Source organism: Aptenodytes patagonicus, chromosome 5 (genome assembly GCF_965638725.1).
Source record: "Aptenodytes patagonicus chromosome 5, bAptPat1.pri.cur, whole genome shotgun sequence".
NCBI lineage: Eukaryota > Metazoa > Chordata > Aves > Sphenisciformes > Spheniscidae > Aptenodytes > Aptenodytes patagonicus.
In genome coordinates this window covers 9679117-9700054 of record NC_134953.1, presented here as the reverse complement: position 1 = coordinate 9700054, position 20938 = coordinate 9679117, and the positions used below count along the sequence as shown (strand labels likewise).

At 37.9% G+C, this 20938-nt stretch overlaps 1 protein-coding gene across 7 annotated transcripts in view; it reads right to left on the bottom strand.

Moving 5' to 3' along the window:
- The window catches only part of PPP3CB (protein phosphatase 3 catalytic subunit beta), a 47385-nt gene that overhangs the window by 14315 nt on the left and 12132 nt on the right, over positions 1 to 20938 (bottom strand). For all 7 annotated transcript variants that reach the window (XM_076338520.1, XM_076338523.1, XM_076338521.1 and 4 more), the window contains exons 2-10: positions 20200 to 20400; positions 17912 to 18036; positions 13506 to 13617; positions 12473 to 12618; positions 4485 to 4624; positions 4310 to 4387; positions 4117 to 4211; positions 2452 to 2577; positions 431 to 508 (exon numbers count right to left, since the gene is read on the bottom strand). In XM_076338520.1, coding sequence (XP_076194635.1) covers positions 431 to 508; positions 2452 to 2577; positions 4117 to 4211; positions 4310 to 4387; positions 4485 to 4624; positions 12473 to 12618; positions 13506 to 13617; positions 17912 to 18036; positions 20200 to 20400 — 1101 coding nt within the window. The remainder of the gene's footprint in view (positions 1 to 430; positions 509 to 2451; positions 2578 to 4116; positions 4212 to 4309; positions 4388 to 4484; positions 4625 to 12472; positions 12619 to 13505; positions 13618 to 17911; positions 18037 to 20199; positions 20401 to 20938) is intronic.

Below are 20938 nucleotides of genomic sequence, written 5' to 3'. Positions count from 1 at the left end.
ATCTGGCTTTCACCTATATCAATTCTTTATTGAAGAACAATCATTAAGAAATTTAAGATCTTATAATAAATTTATTCTAATTATTAGCAAAATAAGTTTAGTATGTTTCAAATACTAGGTATTTGAAATGGTACAGGATAGCATTTAAAGTGCCAAGTGCCAAGAAAGTCTGAGAATTTTCCATAAAAAGTTTCAGTTTTAAGTAGAAATCAGATATGAATATTTGCAAAGGATACCATTACTGCTTCTTGATCACAAACACAAAACCACAATTCCCTTCTCTGCCCCCCCCCCCCAAAGTGTCATTATCTAAAGAAAAAATTGAAGGCAATTTTCTTCAAATTCCAGGTAATTACAGCAGTCTAAGTTAACTACTGGTTCAGAAGTTATTACCATTAAAAAGATTTATGTATCTTAAAGTAACCCCTACCGTCAAATTGATCTTCTCCCTCTGTCATCAGTTCATCATCAGAGCAAATGCTCAAAACATTCACCAACATTTCTGTTACTGTATAGGAAAAAATAAATCTTAATTCATTCCCTGTAGAATTTAAAATATTTCCACGCACACAAGATGTAACTAGTCACCAGCAACTATAGTGAATGAATTTCCCACATCACAGCCATTGCTCAGTAATCTGGTTTCAAAAATATGTGTTTTTCTTGATGTGCGTTGTCACAGAATTTAAAAAGCTCAGAAAAATAAGCAGTTAAAGAACACAGCAGAGCTTTCTCTCCTATCTTACAAGGAGTTCTTTTAGATACAAATTCTCTTCTTGCGTATTAGTATTTTTATATTAGGATAAGTATTTGAACTAGATTTTATGCAAAATTTACTTAAATATGAAAACATTTTGACTGCTCAAATTTAGGTTTGAAACGAGAAAGCTATTCCATTCCTGGCACCTGCAGGCATATAGCAGAAGCACAAAAATATTATGATATAAATATGGTGCAAACTACATGTCTTTTCAAATTCCCCTTGAAAAAATCGACGTCGTGGAATCACAAACTTGTCTCAAAAAGCTTGTATTTTCTTTCTCCAGGAATCTCCCTATTCTGCCACTCAATCTTTCCCACTTATATCAGACTCTTTCTTAAAACAGTCCAACTTCTCCTCCCCCTAGAGTGTTCAGAAACCTATTCCAGAAGTTCAGTCAGATGGTTAAACAACCCTGTAAATAGCTGTCTACATTTATTCATGACTAATTCATACAATCCCTGTGTTATCTGCTACGGTATTCTTCTCCATTCTTGGGAAAGAGCTACTCTCTACTTTAATGAGAAAAAATAAACAAATGATTCTGATTTTGATCTGTTCAACACAGACCAGACAATACTGACACTGCATCTGTCACCAACAGTGGAAGTATGTATTTGTCCAAAGTCAAGACAAACTACAAGGGCCATGATTCCAGCAGTCTTACGCATACAGCGGGTCAATGAGCAACTTATTTAACAGCACTTGGTTGTCTCATTACCAGCATCATAACAAAAGCAAAATAAACAGTATTAACCCTTTGCTGTTGAAAATGTTATCTGCTGCATCATCAGGTAAGAGAGATATAAACAAAAATCTCCTTTCAAATGTCAGGTCCCTCTGTTTAGAAATAAAAAAATTGTTGAGTGGGTTAACCGCTCAACTCAGAATCCTAGGTTTATATGACTGTAAATATATCATCTCAAGAATACTTTTCAAAGAAATTTAAAGAGCTTTCCAGATCACACTTATAAAAAGAGCAGTTCCTGTCATGGAAGGATTTTAAACAGCCCCAAATAGCCTCTACCCTCATTGCTTTTTAACTGAAGACTACTTGGAGCCCCAGTGTCCTAGATTCAGTTATCAACTCAGGGCGGGGAGGGGGCAGGATCCGTGCTAAATTATCTTTTTTACAAGAAAAATTATAACTCAAAAAGTTATCTTTAATGAAGGTCAATCTGTTATAACTATATAGAAAAGGTTAAATTCTACATGAACATCTCAACGTAGTTTATACCTGTAACTATACAAGATTAATAATATATGCTAGTATATAACCTAGCATTTTGCAGAATATGAACAGTTTTCATATTGACTTCAAATGCAGCTCAGGTATATACCCTCAATGGAAATTACAATTTCTGTTAACACCTCTGCTTTATTAGATGCGGTTTTTACTATCTCAACTGAAACAGGTGAAGAAAACAACCATAACCTGTAGAACAAGTTGTACTTCAGTCTGTCCTTTCTCAGAAATGGCATTTTCACATACCAAAAAACCCCTCTGAATCAGTTTAACAACTTCACCGAATCTTATACCTAATAAAGACAAATACAGATACCCATTTTCACAAAAATTATGCTATTAATCTCTCATTGGTAAATATATTTTTTAAAAAATTTAAAAATCTTCCCAACATCAATCTGGGAGAAATAGGAAAGATATTCATTGATGTGTAACTTTTGCCTACCTTTTTCTCCAACAAATGGCAAAGACCATGTGAAAACATCCATAAAATTTGGTAGCCAGTAAGGATGAGGAGAACAATTGAACTGACGAATATTCATCACATTGTTTTCATATTTTAATACAGCAGCTAAAATAAAATTCAGACATTTTGAAAAGAATGTTTAGAACTTGCGAGTACCACAAATGTAAAGTCACAGGTTTGTTTTAGCTCTATTTTATACTATAGACAAAATAATCCCAGAGATACTCCATTCTCTTTCTTTCACAGGATTTACGGGACAGATTTCTAATGGAGAACTTTGGATTTTTATTGCACATGTTGCAGTTTAAGGTACTGTTACATGTCAATACAGTTCTTTACTATCCTATTATAGGTCTATAATAAACAAAGATTTTAAAAGGTCCTGAAAAGGTATAATTTCAACAATTTTAACAAAATCCTAACTCAGAACAGCAGTATATCCAGTATATCCAGATTCAGGTTTTATTCTTCCCACACTGTAAGCCTGGAGTAAAACCATAGAAATCTAGAAGATCAGGGAGAAGGGGAAGCACAGAGAAACAAAACAGAAAAACAGATGCGTTCTAAAGCTAAATAAGCGTTGATTGCATTTTTCCATACTTACACTTGCATTACACTAGGAATAGCTGATGTGAAAAAGGATTCTTAAAACGCAATATCCAGAGAGATGGTGAAAAAATGTGAAAAGCTGGTTGAAGCTATTTTTATTTCTCCTTTACTTTATAATCAGTGTAAGTAACAACAGCTCATCTTTTCCTCTATACAGTTAATCACCCTGCCTAAGTGGTATGGGTTGGGGGGGTGGTTCTTTGGAGGTGGGTGGAAGAACATGCAATGTATTTCATAGAAAAGAAGTCTTGGTTTCAAAGGAACACTGTTTGAACATTGGAGATCATTCATTCATCACATACTTGAAATGCCATACTTTAATGTCATACTTGAATTTCAGGCTTTATTTTTCATTATTTCTGTTGTTGAACTTTGTTCTCATCTATGAATAATATTAATTCACAGCTAAGCTCTTCTCTGTAATTCTGACTTGTAAATCTTTCTCCACACCATTAAGCACGCTCCTCCTGTGCAACTTTATCTTAAGCAGAGGACGGACAAAAATTAACTCCTTCTGTTTTACACCTCCCTAATAACATTTCCAAGGGTGATCAGTATTCAGATCAGTACTTGCTCTTTCTTGATTTCCCATGCACGGCCATTATGGCCCTGTATCATCACGATTAGACTCTCAGATGCCATGATACACAACACAAACTACCTTATGCATAGGCTGCTGACCAATGCTCCCTCCCTTCCTTACTTAGTTCACAAACTAAAGACAACAGAGGAGTGAAAACTCACAGCACAGGAAAGCCTTGCCTGACTGGAAAACACCAGGTGATACATTCATAAGTACTAAATAGCAACAATTTTTACAAAGGAAATGTTTGCCCACACTTGTGCTTCAAGTTACCCTTACAGGAGATCGTCATTTACGTCATGTGCTCTTCTTCATAATATAACTTTTATTAATGGAATTTTTTTTGTCCTTTAATTTCTTACCTGGCAAAAAATTGTTGCTATTAGATGACTTATCTAATAAGACCATTTTATGTTTAGTATTACATACAGTTATTAATAACAAGTTCTTACCTTTATTATTGTAGACATCAAGGTAATTAGGTGCTGAAAAAATTGTTATTAATGATGGGAACCCTGTAGTTTGACTTTTCCTGTACATTCTATAACTGCAAAACCAAACAGATTATTTTACATTTTACAGCAATAAGCAATTAATTTTTATTTTACAGTGTGAATAATTGCTTGAAGGACACAAAGCACTTACCCTGCATCTTGTGCTTCGTGTGCTCTAATGATTGACAATAAATTATTATTTTGCAAAAATTCACAAACTGCTGGATAGCTGTGAAATGAAAACAACTATGAGTAAAAGAAATTATCTTAAAATATGCAGCAAGAGTCAGCATTAACACATCAAATAGATCATAGCATACTCTTACCTATAAAAGTACGAGCATCCTCTGACTGTATTGTGACTGAAATGCTCTTGTGAATTTTCATTTCCAAAATCTTCTGAAGGATCTGACCACAATAAGTCACACATTGGTCCAAATGCTGGAGGCTCTTTGAATCTATCTAACTGTTTGAGAAAAGGCAACAGCACAAAGACTCTTTGAATATTAAATCAGTAAGTTTTACACATTTGTTAAACTACATATCCATCAATACCAAGCGTTTTTAGAATAAATCCCAACCATATCAAAGAGAAGTAGTATCTGTATATTTTTTCCTCTCCTCCTCATGAAATAAGGCAGAGACATGCCAAAAGAACCAAACCTGTTAAGAGCAATAAGATTTATTAGTTGTAAAAAGAAGGGAGATAAATTCCAGACTGATGGATATGTGTAATACAAGGTCAAGTTACAGACAAGGAACAAAATGGTCCTTTTTCATGCACATGCCATATCTACCAATCTGGAGACACCACCAGGAATTAGCAAAGAGAAACAGTACAGAAAACAGGATGATAAAAGAAAAGCATGAATAATTAGCACTGACCAGAAGAGACTAAATATATCATCCAAAAAAAAAAAACCCAACCCCAACAAAAAAAAAACCCTGAAACACCCATCTCCATAATGGATCGTTTAACAATGCAATGAAGAGGTGACTAGCTTAGCCGTCTTAGACTTCTTTCATACAAGCTTTATTTCTCAGCTACAGCCCTGGGGTAATGGGCCATAAGCATCTTGGGAGATGTCTTTGTCTGTTTTCGTTTCTGTAGCTGCTTCTTTACAGATTTCCACTTGGAAACACCTGCTTTAGCAGCCTGCAACTTTCCTAGTAACCACAGTGAAAAGGGGCAGAGGTAAGGAGGACAGCGCATTTGTTAACGTAAAAGGAAAATACTCTGCTTAAGTAAGTAACAGTCAATCAATCTCTGATGTCCCAAAAATGAAATTAGATATCCCAGATTCAATGTAAAGTTTATTTGATCTTTACGTAGCTGGAGTTTGTTCACAAGATGATTTTATCCAAGAAATGTAGGAACAGTTCTTTGATGGACAGTGCATTTATCTCACTTTACCTCCCATACCAAAGAAGATGACTTTGATGGTACTAGAGAACACTTAACTCTTCATGACAGGTTCGAAGGGAGGTTTGGTGAGCACCTGGTGAATTTGAGTCTAACGGTCCATAGGAATCCATTCAAATATGGAACCAGCAGTAGTGCCAAGCTCTCTCATGCCCTGGAAAATCAGAGCTCCCGAGGCTGCCACCTGTAACATAAGTGGAGAGGTCCAGATCTTTACAAATTCCTGCCAGATAATGGCAAGGCAGGTATTAACTGAAGTTGTTGTTGGAATTTATTCAATATTAAAAATCCGGTGGTTTAACATTTCCCACACTGGATGATAAACCCCGTATGGAATATTTCTTCCAGATTGAAGAAGTCAGTCCATCAACTTCTGCAAGTACCTGAATTTCTGTAGATTAAACCATCAAGTTTCTAAACCTCCAGCAATAAATTTGGGTCCAGAAGCTAACAGAAGCATTCACACAAGGAAGATTCAACTGTTTGCCGATTGATGTTTCCTGCAATACAGAAGGCTGAAAGTCTAGAAAGCATTTCTAAGAAATTTTCTTGAGTTATTCTTCAAGGATTTTCCTTATGACTTTGGCCAAATGGATAGAGACATTATAAATAAAAAGTTTTGGTTGCTGCAAGCCATGCACCTCTCTCCCAAACTACTTTCTCATAGCATTGGAACAATAATGTAGCCATTTCTTGAAGGAGGTCAGTTTGTAAAAAATAAATATACTTACATACACACCAAATCGGTGTCTCCTTCACTAGACAGTCTACCAATTGGCATGGTTTGTAAGACATCTCAAAATTTAAGGAAGTGTCACTGCAAGCTACTCAACCCAGACTGTATATATAAAAATCAGAATAATCAACTTAAGGGTTTCTCTACATCGGCACGGCAAGAAAGTTAGCAAAGGACATGAGTCAATTCAAAACAGTTGTTACTGATTAACTATTTCTGAATATGTTGTGACTATGGCAAAACAGAATCTCAATACAAATTAGCTTAACATATTTCTAAACATGATTAAGGTAACTGAGAAAGACAATTTCATTCAAGAATAAGAATCACCACACCTGGTGTTAAAACAGAAATAGGTAGTATATTTTTTAATACATACCGTAAGATATTTAAATCTAAATTAATTTCTAGGTATTATGCAGTCAGGGCAACTAAACTGAAGTGCATCATACCTCCATATGGACGTTCAAATCCAGGAGTAGCAAAACCTTGGAGGTAGATTAAGCTACAGCAAATTAAAACTACTTTACTTTTGAGGCAAAAGACCTTCACAGAAGTTTCACATACTTGAAGATACAGACACCAGTTTTAATTAATCTGTCCTAATTTTCCTGAGAACTATCACAGAGTAAAGCCCTAAATGTGAAGGCCAGTGAAAAGTGGCAGTCATCTTATATATTACTGAAGAAAAGGAAATTCCAGCAGACCACAGAAAGGAAGCAAGGTATTATAAAGACAGATTCCCAGTAGTGCCCTCATATATTTCAAGGCACTTTGCTGATCAAGCCTTAGTATCAACAAGAACTAAACAAAAGAATGACCATCTGTTGCAAATGAGGAAGAAACTTCTCTGTCTCTCTTCTTTAAATTAAGAGTCCCCATGACCTTATCTGGACACTTCCCTCCTTATAAATCACCAGGCTTAAAATCACAATTCCTGGAATTTTGTTTCAGCAGAAGTCTTGGCAGTGTAAATGAAATCAACTAAACAGCACCTCTAAGTTGATGGACATGTGTCTGAAAGAGACACTCTTTACCAACACAATCAGAACATTTGCATAAACAAAATTCAGAGAATAAAAATCGATTACTGCAAGTTTCATAAAATTCCATTTTCCCAGAAATAAGAAGCACTAGCAGCAATCTTTCTGGTTAGGCTTTACTGTCATAGCTACTATGACAGCTGTCCTCTACTGGAAATAAGTTTATGCCAGCAAAAATAATCATTTGTGTAGTTTAATCACTTTCCTGAATGTCAATAATACCGACAAAAGACTTCATCCAAAAGAAATTGCATCCGCACAGAATTTTTCTTTTTTTCTTCGGCGATTCGTATAGCGTTTATAGAGCTGTCTTTTCCCTTCTTATGCCAGATGATTACGCCTACACATGTTTGCAGAGAAGACCTCTCCTTAATAAGAACTTTTGCTAATAAACCAGAAGGCTTGTAAGAATTGTCTCGACTGTTTACAGAAGTCATTTCACACACCACATTTGTACGACAAGTATATGGTATTTCCCTAGATATAGAAACAGCATTTCACATCACCCATTTAATTTAAATACATTTACAATGTCGGTGCATGCCAAGCTCTAATGCAGCTATTGACGCTGCTGCCAGCCCATGAATAGTGCCTCTTCTGAGTTACCAGATGATTCTTTAAAAAACAAAAAAGGCCCAAAGAACAGTTCTAATAACACTGCCTTACACTGATAAACGTGGTTTTCATCAGAAGCAATATACAATGCAGATTTTCATATATATATATATAAACATACAAGCTTATATTTCATCCTAATGTAGCCTTGAGTGTTATAGAAGCACATATGAAAGTACAGGCCAAGATGACAGAACTACCTTTTAATTAAATTTACTTGACACTTTGAAACGTGATTAGCTGCAAGACCGAGACTAAAACAAATCACAATCCTATTATGACAGTGGCTTTCCAAAGTGTTTTTCCAGACTGTTTCCTTTACACTACTTTCTAGAAAGCTTTGACCATGTTTCTTTTCATCTGTAACGTGAGAAATGTTAAGGCCTTGTCAGAATGGCACCGTTTATTCACTCTGCTTTCTTACTTCTCTTTCTCTGCACAATGCAGAGAAATGTACACAATGTACACAATGTACAAATGTACACAATGCAGTTTCTGTACACGTTAGTATTTGCTCCGAAAATGCAATGTGCCTAAGTACACCACTGAGCTTGTAAATATGCTTCCTCTCTTTCCACCATTTTCTTCTCCTCTCACATTATTCTGCTTGGCAGTGTAATATCTGTAAGTGAAATAAGCTGACATTCCAGCCTCTGAAACAGTCCAGTCAGTACAAAAAAAAATCTGGTGAATTCAGAAACGAGATTCAACTGGACAGCAGCCCATAAATCTGAGGAGAGGGAGAAGTAAAAAAGAAAAATGGAGCACAAGTAAAGGAGAAAATGCTAAGAAAATGAGAAATACAATAAATGAAGATAAAAGACAAAATGGGCCATCAATATTTATATACTATAAAACGTTGGGGACATATACTATATAATATATTATATATATTATATATATATAATATATATTATATATATATATTATATATTATATATATTATATATTATTATACTATAAAAAGTTGGGGACTTCAACTTCCCGGACGTCTGCTGGAAATACAACACGGCAGAGAGGAAGCAGTCTAGGAGGTTCCTGGAGTGTGTGGAAGACAACTTCCTGACACAGCTGGTAAGGGAGCCTACCAGGGGAGGTGCCTTGCTCGACCTGCTGTTTACTAACAGAGAAGGACTGGTGGGAGATGTGGTGGTCGGAGGCCGTCTTGGGCTTAGCGACCATGAAATGATAGAATTCTCGCTTCTTGGTGAAGTAAGGAGGGGGGGCAGCAAAACCACAACCATGGACTTCCGGAGGGCGGACTTTGGCCTGTTCAGGACGCTGGTTGAGAGAGTCCCGTGGGAGATGGTCCTGAAGGGCAAAGGGGTCCAGGAAGGCTGGACGATCTTCAAGAAGGAAGTCTTAAAGGTGCAGGAGCAGGCTGTCCCTGTACGCCGTAAGAAGAATGGGCGGGGAAGACGACCGGCCTGGCTGAACGGGGAGCTCTTGCTGGGACTCAGGAAAAAAAGGAGAGTTTACCGCTTGTGGAAGAAGGGGCAGGCAACTCAAGAAGAGTACAGGGATCTTGTTAGGTCGTGCAGAGAAGAAATGAGAAAGGCAAAAGCCCAGCTAGAACGCAATCTGGCCGCTGTCGTTAGAGACAACAAAAAAAGTTTTTACAAATATATTAATGACAAGAAGAGAGCCAAGGAGAATCTCCATCCCATATTGGATGCAAGGGGGAACATTGTCACTGAGGATGAGGAAAAGGCTGAGGTACTCAATGCCTTCTTTGCCTCAGTCTTTAACAGGCAGACCAGTTATCCTCAGGGTACTCGGCCCCCCGAGCTGGAAGACGGGGACGGCGAGCAGGATGAACCCCCCGTAATCCAAGAGGAAGCAGTCAACGACCTGCTACACCACCTGGATGCTCACAAGTCTATGGGGCCGGATGGGATCCACCCGAGAGTGCTGAGGGAGCTGGCGGAGGTGCTCGCCAAGCCGCTCTCCATCATTTATCAGCGGTCCTGGTTAACGGGGGAGGTCCCGGAAGACTGGAGGCTTGCCAATGTGACGCCCATCCACAAGAAGGGCCGGAAGGAGGATCCGGGGAACTACAGGCCTGTCAGCCTGACCTCGGTGCCGGGGAAGATTATGGAGTGGTTCATCTTGAGGGCGCTCACAAGGCATGAGTGGGACAACCAGGGGATCCGGCCTAGCCAGCACGGATTCATGAAAGGCAGGTCCTGCTTGACCAACCTGATCTCCTTCTATGACCAGGTGACCCGCCTAGTGGATGAGGGAAAGGCTGTGGATGTGGTCTACCTCGACTTCAGCAAGGCCTTTGACACTGTCTCCCACACCATTCTCCTCGAGAAGCTGGCGGCTCACGGCTTAGACAGGTGGACTCTGCGCTGGGTCAAAAACTGGCTGGATGGCCGGGCCCAGAGAGTTGTGGTGAATGGAGTTACATCCAGTTGGCGGCCGGTCACGAGCGGTGTTCCCCAGGGCTCAGTACTGGGGCCGGTCTTGTTTAATATCTTTATCAATGATCTGGATGAGGGGATTGAGTGCACCCTCAGTAAGTTTGCAGACGACACCAAGCTGGGCGGGAGTGTTGATCTGCTCGAGGGTAGGAAGGCTCTGCAGAGGGACCTGGACAGGCTGGATCGATGGGCCCAGGCCAACTGTATGAGGTTCAACAAGGCCAAGTGCCGGGTCCTGCACTTCGGCCACAACAACCCCATGCAGCGCTACAGGCTTGGGGAAGAGTGGCTGGAAAGCTGCCCAGCAGAGAAGGACCTGGGGGTGTTGGTCGACAGCCGGCTGAACATGAGCCGGCAGTGTGCCCAGGCGGCCAAGAAGGCCAATGGCATCCTGGCCTGTATCAGAAATAGTGTGGCCAGCAGGAGTAGGGAAGTGATCGTGCCCCTGTACTCGGCCCTGGTGAATTCGGCACCTCGAATACTGTGTTCAGTTTTGGGCCCCTCACTACAAGAAGGACGTTGAGGTGCTGGAGCGTGTCCAGAGAAGGGCAACGAGGCTGGTGAGGGGTCTGGAGAACAAGTCTTATGAGGAGCGGCTGAGGGAACTGGGGTTGTTCAGCCTGGAGAAAAGGAGGCTGAGGGGAGACCTCATCGCTCTCTACAACTCCCTGAAAGGAGGTTGTAGCGAGGTGGGTGTTGGTCTTTTCTCCGAAGTAACAAGCAATAGGACGAGAGGAAATGGCCTCAAGTTGCGGCAGGGGAGGTTTAGATTGGATGTAAGGAAAAATTTCTTTACTGAAAGAGTGGTGAAACATTGGAACAGGCTGCCCAGGGAAGTGGTGGAGTCCCCATCCCTGGAGGTATTTAAAAGACGTGTAGATGAGGCGCTTAGGGACATGGTTTAGTGGGCATGGTGGTGTTGGGTTGATGGTTGGACTCGATGATCTTAGAGGTCTTTTCCAACCTCAATGATTCTATGATTCTATGATTCTATGAAATTAGGAACATACTTTTTCCTTCTGATATTTAGATCTTTTTTGAAATAGGCCCCACATAACTTCTTCCATATGCGGATAAACAACTTTTTTCTTCCATCCTTACCTATAATCCCAAAGCTGTCTTAGAACCACCTATTTCTATTTCAAGCTGAAATCAGCTACACTTTAGCTGTTACTAATCATAACAGGAATAGTTTTGATTTCCAAACGCAGCAGTCAAGATGTCAGCTAAGTTAACTGAAGTAAGTCAAAAAGGAGTATGCAAAAAGGAAAGCAACTGAGTTTGAAAATTCCCATCTGATACAATCTTCACCTGACATCAGCAGTCCATGCAAGTTGAAAGCAAATTATTAGAAACAGATACCTCACGTCATCACAAGCTTCTTCCCTTTAAATTGCACACCACTATTTAGTGTTTCCATTGTATAATTTTTAAAACTTGATTTCATTCTTCTTACCGATATACTCAGCACATTTACCACAGAACTCCACAGCTGTTACTCAAATACCTACCAAATTTGCCATTTTAAATAGCAATCTGAATTTCTATTAAATACTGCAATTTCACACTCTTTCAAAACAAAAATCCACATGACAAAGAGAGTAAAAAAAAAAACAGTTTTCAAAGAAATGTAAAAATAACTGAAATACAATGTTTGATACACCAAACAATTTTAAGACTACAATTAACTTCTACGAGTTTTGTCCTGAAAGCCATGAGAATGCTAGCTCTTATCTAGAAAAAAATACAAAGCACTATTTCGATTGGATATGAAGCTCTTGACGTGTACTACCTGTCTCAGGAGGCTATGTGGAGTTTTTGAGAGGGTTTTTTGTGTGTGTTTTGTAACAGTCCCAGCTGTCCCAATGAGATCTACTAATGGAAAATGCACTCGATAATCCAGGATTTTTTAATTATGATACTGCTTAGCCTACATTTCAGTTCCTGATTTACACTTCCAAAAGAGACAAGAACAGAAAATAATATACTAACAATTTCACAAACATGACTTTGTATAGCATCATATAAATATCTCTATTTCCACTTATTTTCAAATACACAAAATACTCACTCTCCTAATGTCATCTAGTGTATTAATTTCTGGTGAAAGTCCACCATGAACACAAAGAAACTGTTGATTTAAAAGAGCAGCAAGAGGGAGACAATCAAAAGCTTCCATACAAGCATCGTAGACTCTTTCGGAGTACTTTATTTTACCTGCAGGAAACAAAACAGAAAATATTAAGAAATCCACATTAGATGGTAGAAGTAATCTAGTGGATCATAATTATAAGAGCTAATCTCAAAGTGAATGCTTAAAAAAACCCCAAAACAATGAGTATTTGGGGGTTTAAATGAGGATTTCCAAACACCACAACAGCAAGCACACTTCTAAGACATATTCTCTTCCATAACTATACACTTTTTTCATTTCTTCTTCTGTATCTCAAGTGTGGAGAAACTATTTTTGTTTTTAAAAAAAAATCACAGAATTACTTTGCGTTATACAATTATACAGCATACTTCAGTGTAAAATACTACTGAGAAGTTTGTGATTTCTCATTTACAGTGAAAAGCTAAGAACTGCTTATAGATTACATCACTTTTACCTACCTCAAAGAGGGTTTTACCAGGGCAAATGAACCATTTGTCACTGGATCAGTACTTACACAAGCCTCCAAATGGAGAAGCAGCTTACATCACCAAAAGAGTTATCTTACTAGTATAGTTGAAATCAATTCCCCAAATGGAAAAACTACTTGGTAGTAGGGTTTTCTTGCTAGCTTCACAATGCTGCTCAGCAAGTTACTTTGCACTCCCGATTATAGCCAAGACAGCAACATAACCTTCCTCTCTCCAGGATTTTAAAATCAGGACTGATACATCAAGATTTACTCCATAATGTATCTTTACAGACAGCAGTCTTCTACATAACTTGCACTCCAACGCCGCACTTCGCTGCAATTCCACATAAGTCAATGGGGCCTCCAAATGTTTGCAAGACCTTAATTAAACTAACAGGCAAACATCTCTCAAGCAAAATGACAGACTGTAGATCAGCAGGTTGGAAGTAAGCTAATTTTAAATTCTTAGACGGTACTTACATTCCTGCTTAAAGGTAAAATACTCTGTTAGGTGTCTGCATTCATGGTTGCCTCTCAAAAGAAATAACGTGCTTGGGTAGAGAATTTTCAGGACCCATAAGTACAGCACACACTGTTGAAAAACAAAGATATCCAGTAAAATACACTAGTTTATAAGAACTTTAAAAGTTATTACTGAGAAACATTAAGTAAGAATGTTAACACCTTCAAAAGCAAGTACAGCTTAATGTGCCATTTTAAAATACAGCACTACTTCCCCGAGTCCAGTTCTGGACATGAGTTATGCAAATTGCTTATTACTTTTCTCAAGAACAGATGCACAGAATGATGAAAAAATATTTATATTTACTGAACACTCAATAATAAAATAAACTCAGCAGAATTATACCACAGAACACTTTCATCTAGACAAATAATGCATGTGTTTGTGCCTAAATTCTGATTCTATAATATGATTCTAAACACTGGCATAAGAAGGAAAGCAAGACATTTATTAATAGAGATTGAAGAAAAAAAGCCCACAAAACTATTTACATTAAAGTCACCTATATCATTTGGAGACCGTTTTAAAACTAAGAATGGACAGAGTAAACCTTTTTTTTCCCCCAAAGCTGGGAAAGCTAGTTGTTTATTCAGTGTTCAAGCAGCAAATTCAAAGAATTATAGTAAGTTTCCATATATCATTATTATTGCAACATCAGCAGCAAACAGAGTTGAGGACAGAGCTACAGAACATGCACAATTTTTTCAGGTTAGAGTCTGTTACCACCCAGCAGTCCTGAATGCCCAAAACGTATTTCTTAAATTTCAGATCTGATTCTTGTATTTTTAACTCAGCACAGAAATCTCAAAACCCCAAAAGTTTTGGACTACACTGAAGTCACCTGAAAGTTGTTGTTATTATTATTGTTCTTAATCAAGTACCCTGAAGCTATCGTTCTTCAAAGTTATTTTGCATAGAATAGTAAGTACATGAAGGAAGAAAGAAAACAAAGGAACACTTTAAAAACCACAGCAAACATGGAGAAATACACCAAAGACTTCTACTGTGAAGTCTAGCTAAACTAATTACTGAATTTTTCTTATCTTCTTAGTAAAAATACGCAAAATAGTAATTTTTCTAATGATACCACTTGCTTTCCAATGTTTCTATAACTCTAAAATATCCTGATATATTGCAAAGTCCCCAGACTCTTTAGAACTGTTTCCCAGCAGAGAGCATAATCAGTTTCTTACAAAACAACTGCTTATCATCAAATGAATACATGAATTAATCTGGCAAATTCTACAATTGTGAACTGTTTTAGTTAAGTCAGTTTGTACGAAAAATTTATAAAAGCTGACAACCTTGAAAACCTTTCATAGAAAACTGGCAAAATAGTGCCTTCCTTTCAGTGAATGGATACTACATTTGATTAAATTGCTGAGATTTACACATTCTCAAGCATGTTACCTATTAAGCACAAAAAGAAATTTGTTTTTAACCTTTCCTGTACTGGCATATTTATTTTTTATTATTAAATACAGACAGACTAATGTCAGAGTTCTCTATGTCCTGTTACTTCCAATACAGAAAAGAAGAAATTGCACACACTTATGTGAAGGACTCCATCTTGATCCCAGCAGTTCGTTATATACAATCACGGTAGCATGTAATTATCTTTCCTATTAGAAGTTATGACATTTTTAATTGGAAATGGGTTACTACTAAAATATCAATGCAATTAAAGATGTTTCAGGACAGACTGATTAAGAAATTATTAGTGAAAAATCAAATTTCACTGTTTGTACATTTTCAGAAAATTTTACCTTCACTTTTCGCTGAAAAGTCAAGTATTTTACCAGAAGTATATTACATTTCCAATCACTAAGAAAGATTTTTAAAGTAACCATATATGAAAATTCCTGGAGATCAACTTAAACTTCCTGAATGTAAATTAAGGCAAAAACTTAAGTACAAAATATTTTTAAGGTTAAAGTGGAGAATAAATGGCTGATTTTCATGTACTACTTTTTTCTTTCTCAACAGGACCACAAAGCACAGCCCCACCTTCATGCACTTGCAGCAATTCAACTTCATTCAGACAATCTGCCATGTATTTCACCGATGTTCCAACAGCCATTCAGAGCAGAAGAGAGCAGATTATCTCAATGAAGAAAGACAAGCCTTTTAAGAACCCTGGAGTGGTTTTCAAAAGTATAGTGAGAATATCTTTACATATTCCACAAGTATATTTAGCATGACAAATATTATACTAAAAATTAAATTAAAATCATATGAGGGAAAAAAGATTGAGCCTGTTCTTACTAATATATTCAAGAACATCCATTGTTCAAAAGTTTTTTGGAAATGTAATGGTTGAAAAGCTTTCATACCATGTTTTGATATATTAACATATATTGTTGCTATGTAAATGTCCTTTTCAAGGACAATTACATTATTTGTTATCATCAAGAACAGGCCAAGAAGATTGAATTAATAAATATGGAATGTCTGTCGAAATTTTTCCTTATAAATGACTTTGAGGCAATCACTCTTGCTGCATCTCCTGTTTGTCTACCATCTCTAACAACCCCAAAAGACATTGGGGGCTGAAGGCATGCCCTTCACCGTATACATCCACACATTATTAGAACGGCATAATTTTAATACAGAAATGAAGTAGCATACACCATGACTTGCAAAATACTATTTCAAATGGTATGCCACTCTATTAGATTTGGTATCTATGAAGACATCCCAAGCTGAGGCACTTCCCAAGCTGGCTCCAGAAGAATAGTTAACTTAAAAATCACAGAATCATAGAATAGTTTGGGTTGGAAGGGACCTCTAAAGGTCATCTAGTCCAACCCCCCTGCCATGGGCAGGGACATCTTCAACTAGATCAGGTTGCTCAGAGCCCCGTCCAACCTGACCTGGAATGTTTCCAGGGATGGGGCATCCACCACCTCTCTGGGCAACCTGGGCCAGTGTTTCACCACCCTCAGCGTAAAAAATTCCTTCCTTATATCTAGTCTAAATCTACCCCCCTTTAGTTTAAAACCATTCCCCCTTGTCCTGTCGCAACAGGCCCTGCTAAAAAGTTTGTCACCATCTTTTTTAGAAGCCCCCTTTAAGTACTGATAGGCTGCAAGAAGGTCTCCCCAAAGCCTTCTCTTCTCCAGGCTGAACAACCCCAACTCTCTCAGCCTTTCTTCAGAGGAGAGGTGTTCCATCCCCCTGATCATTTTCCTGGCCCTCTTCTAGACCCGCTCCAACAGGTCCATGTCTTTCTTATGCTGAGGGCTCCAGAGCTGGACGCAGTCCTCCAGGTGAGGTCTCACCGGAGCAGAGGAGAGGGGCAGAATCCCCTCCCTCGACCTGCTGGCCATGCTGCTTTGGATGCAGCCCAGGATACGATTGGCCTTGTGGGCTGCGAGCGCACATTGCTGGCTCATGTCCAGCTTTTCACCCACCAGTACCCCCAAGTCCTTCTCGGCAGGGCTGCTCTCCATCCCTTCATCCCCCAGCCTGTATTGATACTGGGGGTTGCCCCGACCCAGGTGCAGGACCTTGCACTTGGCCTTGTTGAACCTCATGAGGTTCACACGGGCCCACTTCTCGAGCTTGTCCAGGTCCCTCTGGATGGCATCCCGTCCCTCTGGCGTGTCCACCGCACCACTCAGCTTGGTGTCATCTGCAGACTTGCTGAGGGGGCACTCAATCCCACTGTCTATGTCATTGATGAAGATATTAAACAGTATTGGTCCCAATACGGACCCCTGCGGGATGCCACTCGTCACCAATCTCCAAAATCATAGCTCTGAAACTAATTGGTATGAATAAGTGAGTATTTCTGGAATATAGCATAGTTAATAAACACGCTGAAAATTAAAATATTATTTGAATTCAAAATACCTGAAAAATTAATGGCAGAAACACAGGTCATCCTTAGGGAATATCTGTAATCGCCCTCAGAATTTTAGTAAAGAAAAATATTAATAATTATTAAAAAACATTTGATTACATAAGTAAAATGAATCTACTTTATACAGATAAACAGCTATAATAAATTAAAAGACCTTGCAGTCATGACTCACCTGTTCTCCAAAAACATACAAACACACCTTCCTGCATATTACCAGAGAAGCAGGATTATGTATAATAATGCTACAGAATTCAACTTTTTAAAAACTAACTAAAGAAAGAGGAGGAAAAATCAGTAAGTGGTGATTTCAACAGGACAGTCCAAATGGCTGGTCAACATCCTCCTGTACACGGACCTCTGTCATAGGAGAAAGCACAGCAAGGAAGAACACATTCACATGTTAAAGCAGACCTAAAATTTCATTTGAAAACCTGTGCTTTTAGTGAAAGTGTGCTTACAGAAAAATTTAGGACAAAACAGATTAATATATTCAGTTACCTCTATACTAAAATAACCTCTGTCTACATAGTCACCGAGGAAGAGGTATCTTGTGTTAGCAGGTGATCCTCCCACTTCAAACAGCTTCATTAGATCAAAGAACTGGCCATGAATATCACCACACACTGCAAGCAAAAATTTTGTTCAAATTAATTTAAAAAAAATCTAACAGAAAAGTTACTAAGTTATAGCTAAGTAAACAGCCACAAAGTATTTCTAGTTAAGAGGAAAGGCAGGTATAAAGCAGGAATAACAGAAATTTTTGAAGCTTCCCCCTTTGCTTTTCATTAAGATGCTGTCCTCATTACCTGTGACAATGTTGATGATAGCCCTATTTGAGTCTAGCAGATTGTGGAATATTTTTCAAATGCAGTTAATGCACTGAGCACTGAGGTCTTGAAAGTTGTCAGCAGCTCTTTACTGTCCTCCCCACCCCCTTAGGTATCTTTGCAAATTCTCCTTGGTATGCATATTTGAAAATGCCTGCTGCTTTGCAACAATTTGCTGTGTCCATGTGGGACTGAAAAAAGCAGGGAGTATGCTTTTGTTTCTGAGTCAGACTAACATACCTTTTAATATCATCATATCTTCTCTTTGCTCAGTTACTTTTCTCCTTCAAATAACCATGTTCACTATTTCAACAGTGGATTTTTCTTGTGTTTTTAGAATATGAGACAGGACAAGACCAGTGGTCAGCAACCTAAGGCAGAAGTGCCAAAGATAGCAGATGGGAAGACTTCGAAGAGCATACAGCAAAGCTAGGTCATCTCACAATTTAAAAAAAAAAAAAAAGTAGAAATGTACGGAAGAGACAACTGCTCCTAACTCCTCATTCCCACAGGAGTTCCCAGCTCAATGGAAGTCAGGAGCTGCCTTCTCACTTCTGCATGAGGTATTGCTGGTAACAACAAGAATTTGAGAGACTGTGCCTTCCATTGATGCAAAATGTCTCTGATCAACTGATGAATAGCATTTTCTGACTTCTCAGAGTTTATCAGTAATTTTTTTTGGGGAAAAAAAGTTGTTCTCATTTTGGAAAGAAATACTGGATATGGCACACCACACTTTAAAGGTTGTTACTCCCTTGGAGCAGACCATTTGTCATCATGACCTACAAAATATTAGACTAAATAGGATGTGTCCTCTTTTATGTCACTTTTCTTAAGATTTCTACTCAAACACTGCAAGAACTTTCCTTCTTTTTCAGCTGCCAATATACCAGTAGCTCTAGGTAACTACCTGAATAAATGGAAATACAAACATTCTAAACATATGGAGAACACTGTAATTTTGAACTTTATCTGGAGCTTCAAAAGACTCCGAGTTCAGTCACTTAGTGGTTTCCACCATTTCAATCATTCATTTTTTTTAAAGATGTCAATAATAATGATGTACTGTTTAAATGTTTTCATTTGCCCAATACTAACAAACTAAAGCAAGCTGATGCCCTAAAAGAAGCTTTTCAGACACTAATTTTATATAGGTCCATTTAGAAGAAAACACATTCAAATGAAAGAAAATCTGATTTGAACACAAAAATCAAATCTACTTTCATTATCATAAATAACAGATATGCCACATAAACTATTTTCTATGAGTCTGAATTGTTTATAAATAAAAGTACTAAAGGACACCAATTCCACCTTTCACCAGGCCATACAGAAATAGAACTAGTCAAACCATGAAAATACTCCAAAAAACCCCTAAGAGTCAGTTTTGTATCACAGTGGATCTGATCCTAGTGCATTAAAGATGCTGAAACAATCTTTCAACACTTTCCAGTACTACTACCCTTAAAAGAACATGGTTTTACATGCAACCGTCAGTCTCACCTATAGAGGAACTATAAAGGCGTATTTTTCACTCAGAATTCCAGTTCACAGTATTTGCTTCAAACCACAGCAATTAGCTTCTCTTCACATATTTAAATTTCAGGATAATTCTGAGTTCATTTCTCTATTCCAGATAAATGTCTTTATTCCCACTTACAACATTGCAGGAATTAGAAATCCATAATTCATCAGCATTTAACTACTTTCTATTTTGTCATTTTAATACCAATAATACTATTTTTTTCCAATAGGTTTAATGCCTTCATCTTGCAAAATAACGTGCAGCCTGGCTTTTTCAGACCATTTGAGTATTGTTAAGCAAATGCAGTTGTGAGGGATAATTCAATAAGATTATACAGAAATTTTATTTTAGGAATTTTTAAGACAAACTCTACTACTGAAAAAATCTGGCTTTTTTCAAATTTAATTATGAGTGAAATTAGCTAGAAATATTACCTGTAATTGGAGCTTCAACTTCTATCATAGTTTTTTCCCTCCGTAATATTGCAGCACCCTCATTGATGATTCTAAGTGCAATTTCTTCATCCACTCGACCTTCTTTTATCAAGTGGTTCTTCAAAATGTCAACCCTTGGTCTTCCATCTGTGTCAAACACTTCTTCAGACGTCAAGCGATGCGTTGGTGGAAAAGGCACAGCTAAAATTTAAAAGAAGAAACAGCAGTCGCAACAATGCTATTTTTAAAATGTACTCTATCTAGGATTGGATCTATCATGGAATAGCTGCTATCCAAACTATCAAATTTGTCTTTCAATCAACCAACTTGATGACATCATTAAAAGCTGGATAGAATAGCGCTATCTGTGTATGTATTTAAAAAAATTAACATCTATAACGTGCAAGTTTGTAGAAACTATAAAACAGACTTAGAAGGCACAATAACATGCACAACATTTGCAAGAGTCAACACTGCCTTTGCAAAGGGACATGGTCTCTCTCCAATATACTGCCATTCTCTGAAGGTCTCAACAAGTACTGGGGATGCAGGAGATCCATTTAATATCCACTCAGACTTGCAAAAGGCATTTCAAAATAAGCCCATCATCAAAGCGTCAAAAAAAACCCAAACCCAACCACAAAGAACCCCACCAAAACAAATCCAAAGCTAGCAAGAAAAGGATACAATACTGTTTAAAGGACTAGAAATAAATGGAGGCAATAGCCAGCACCCGGAA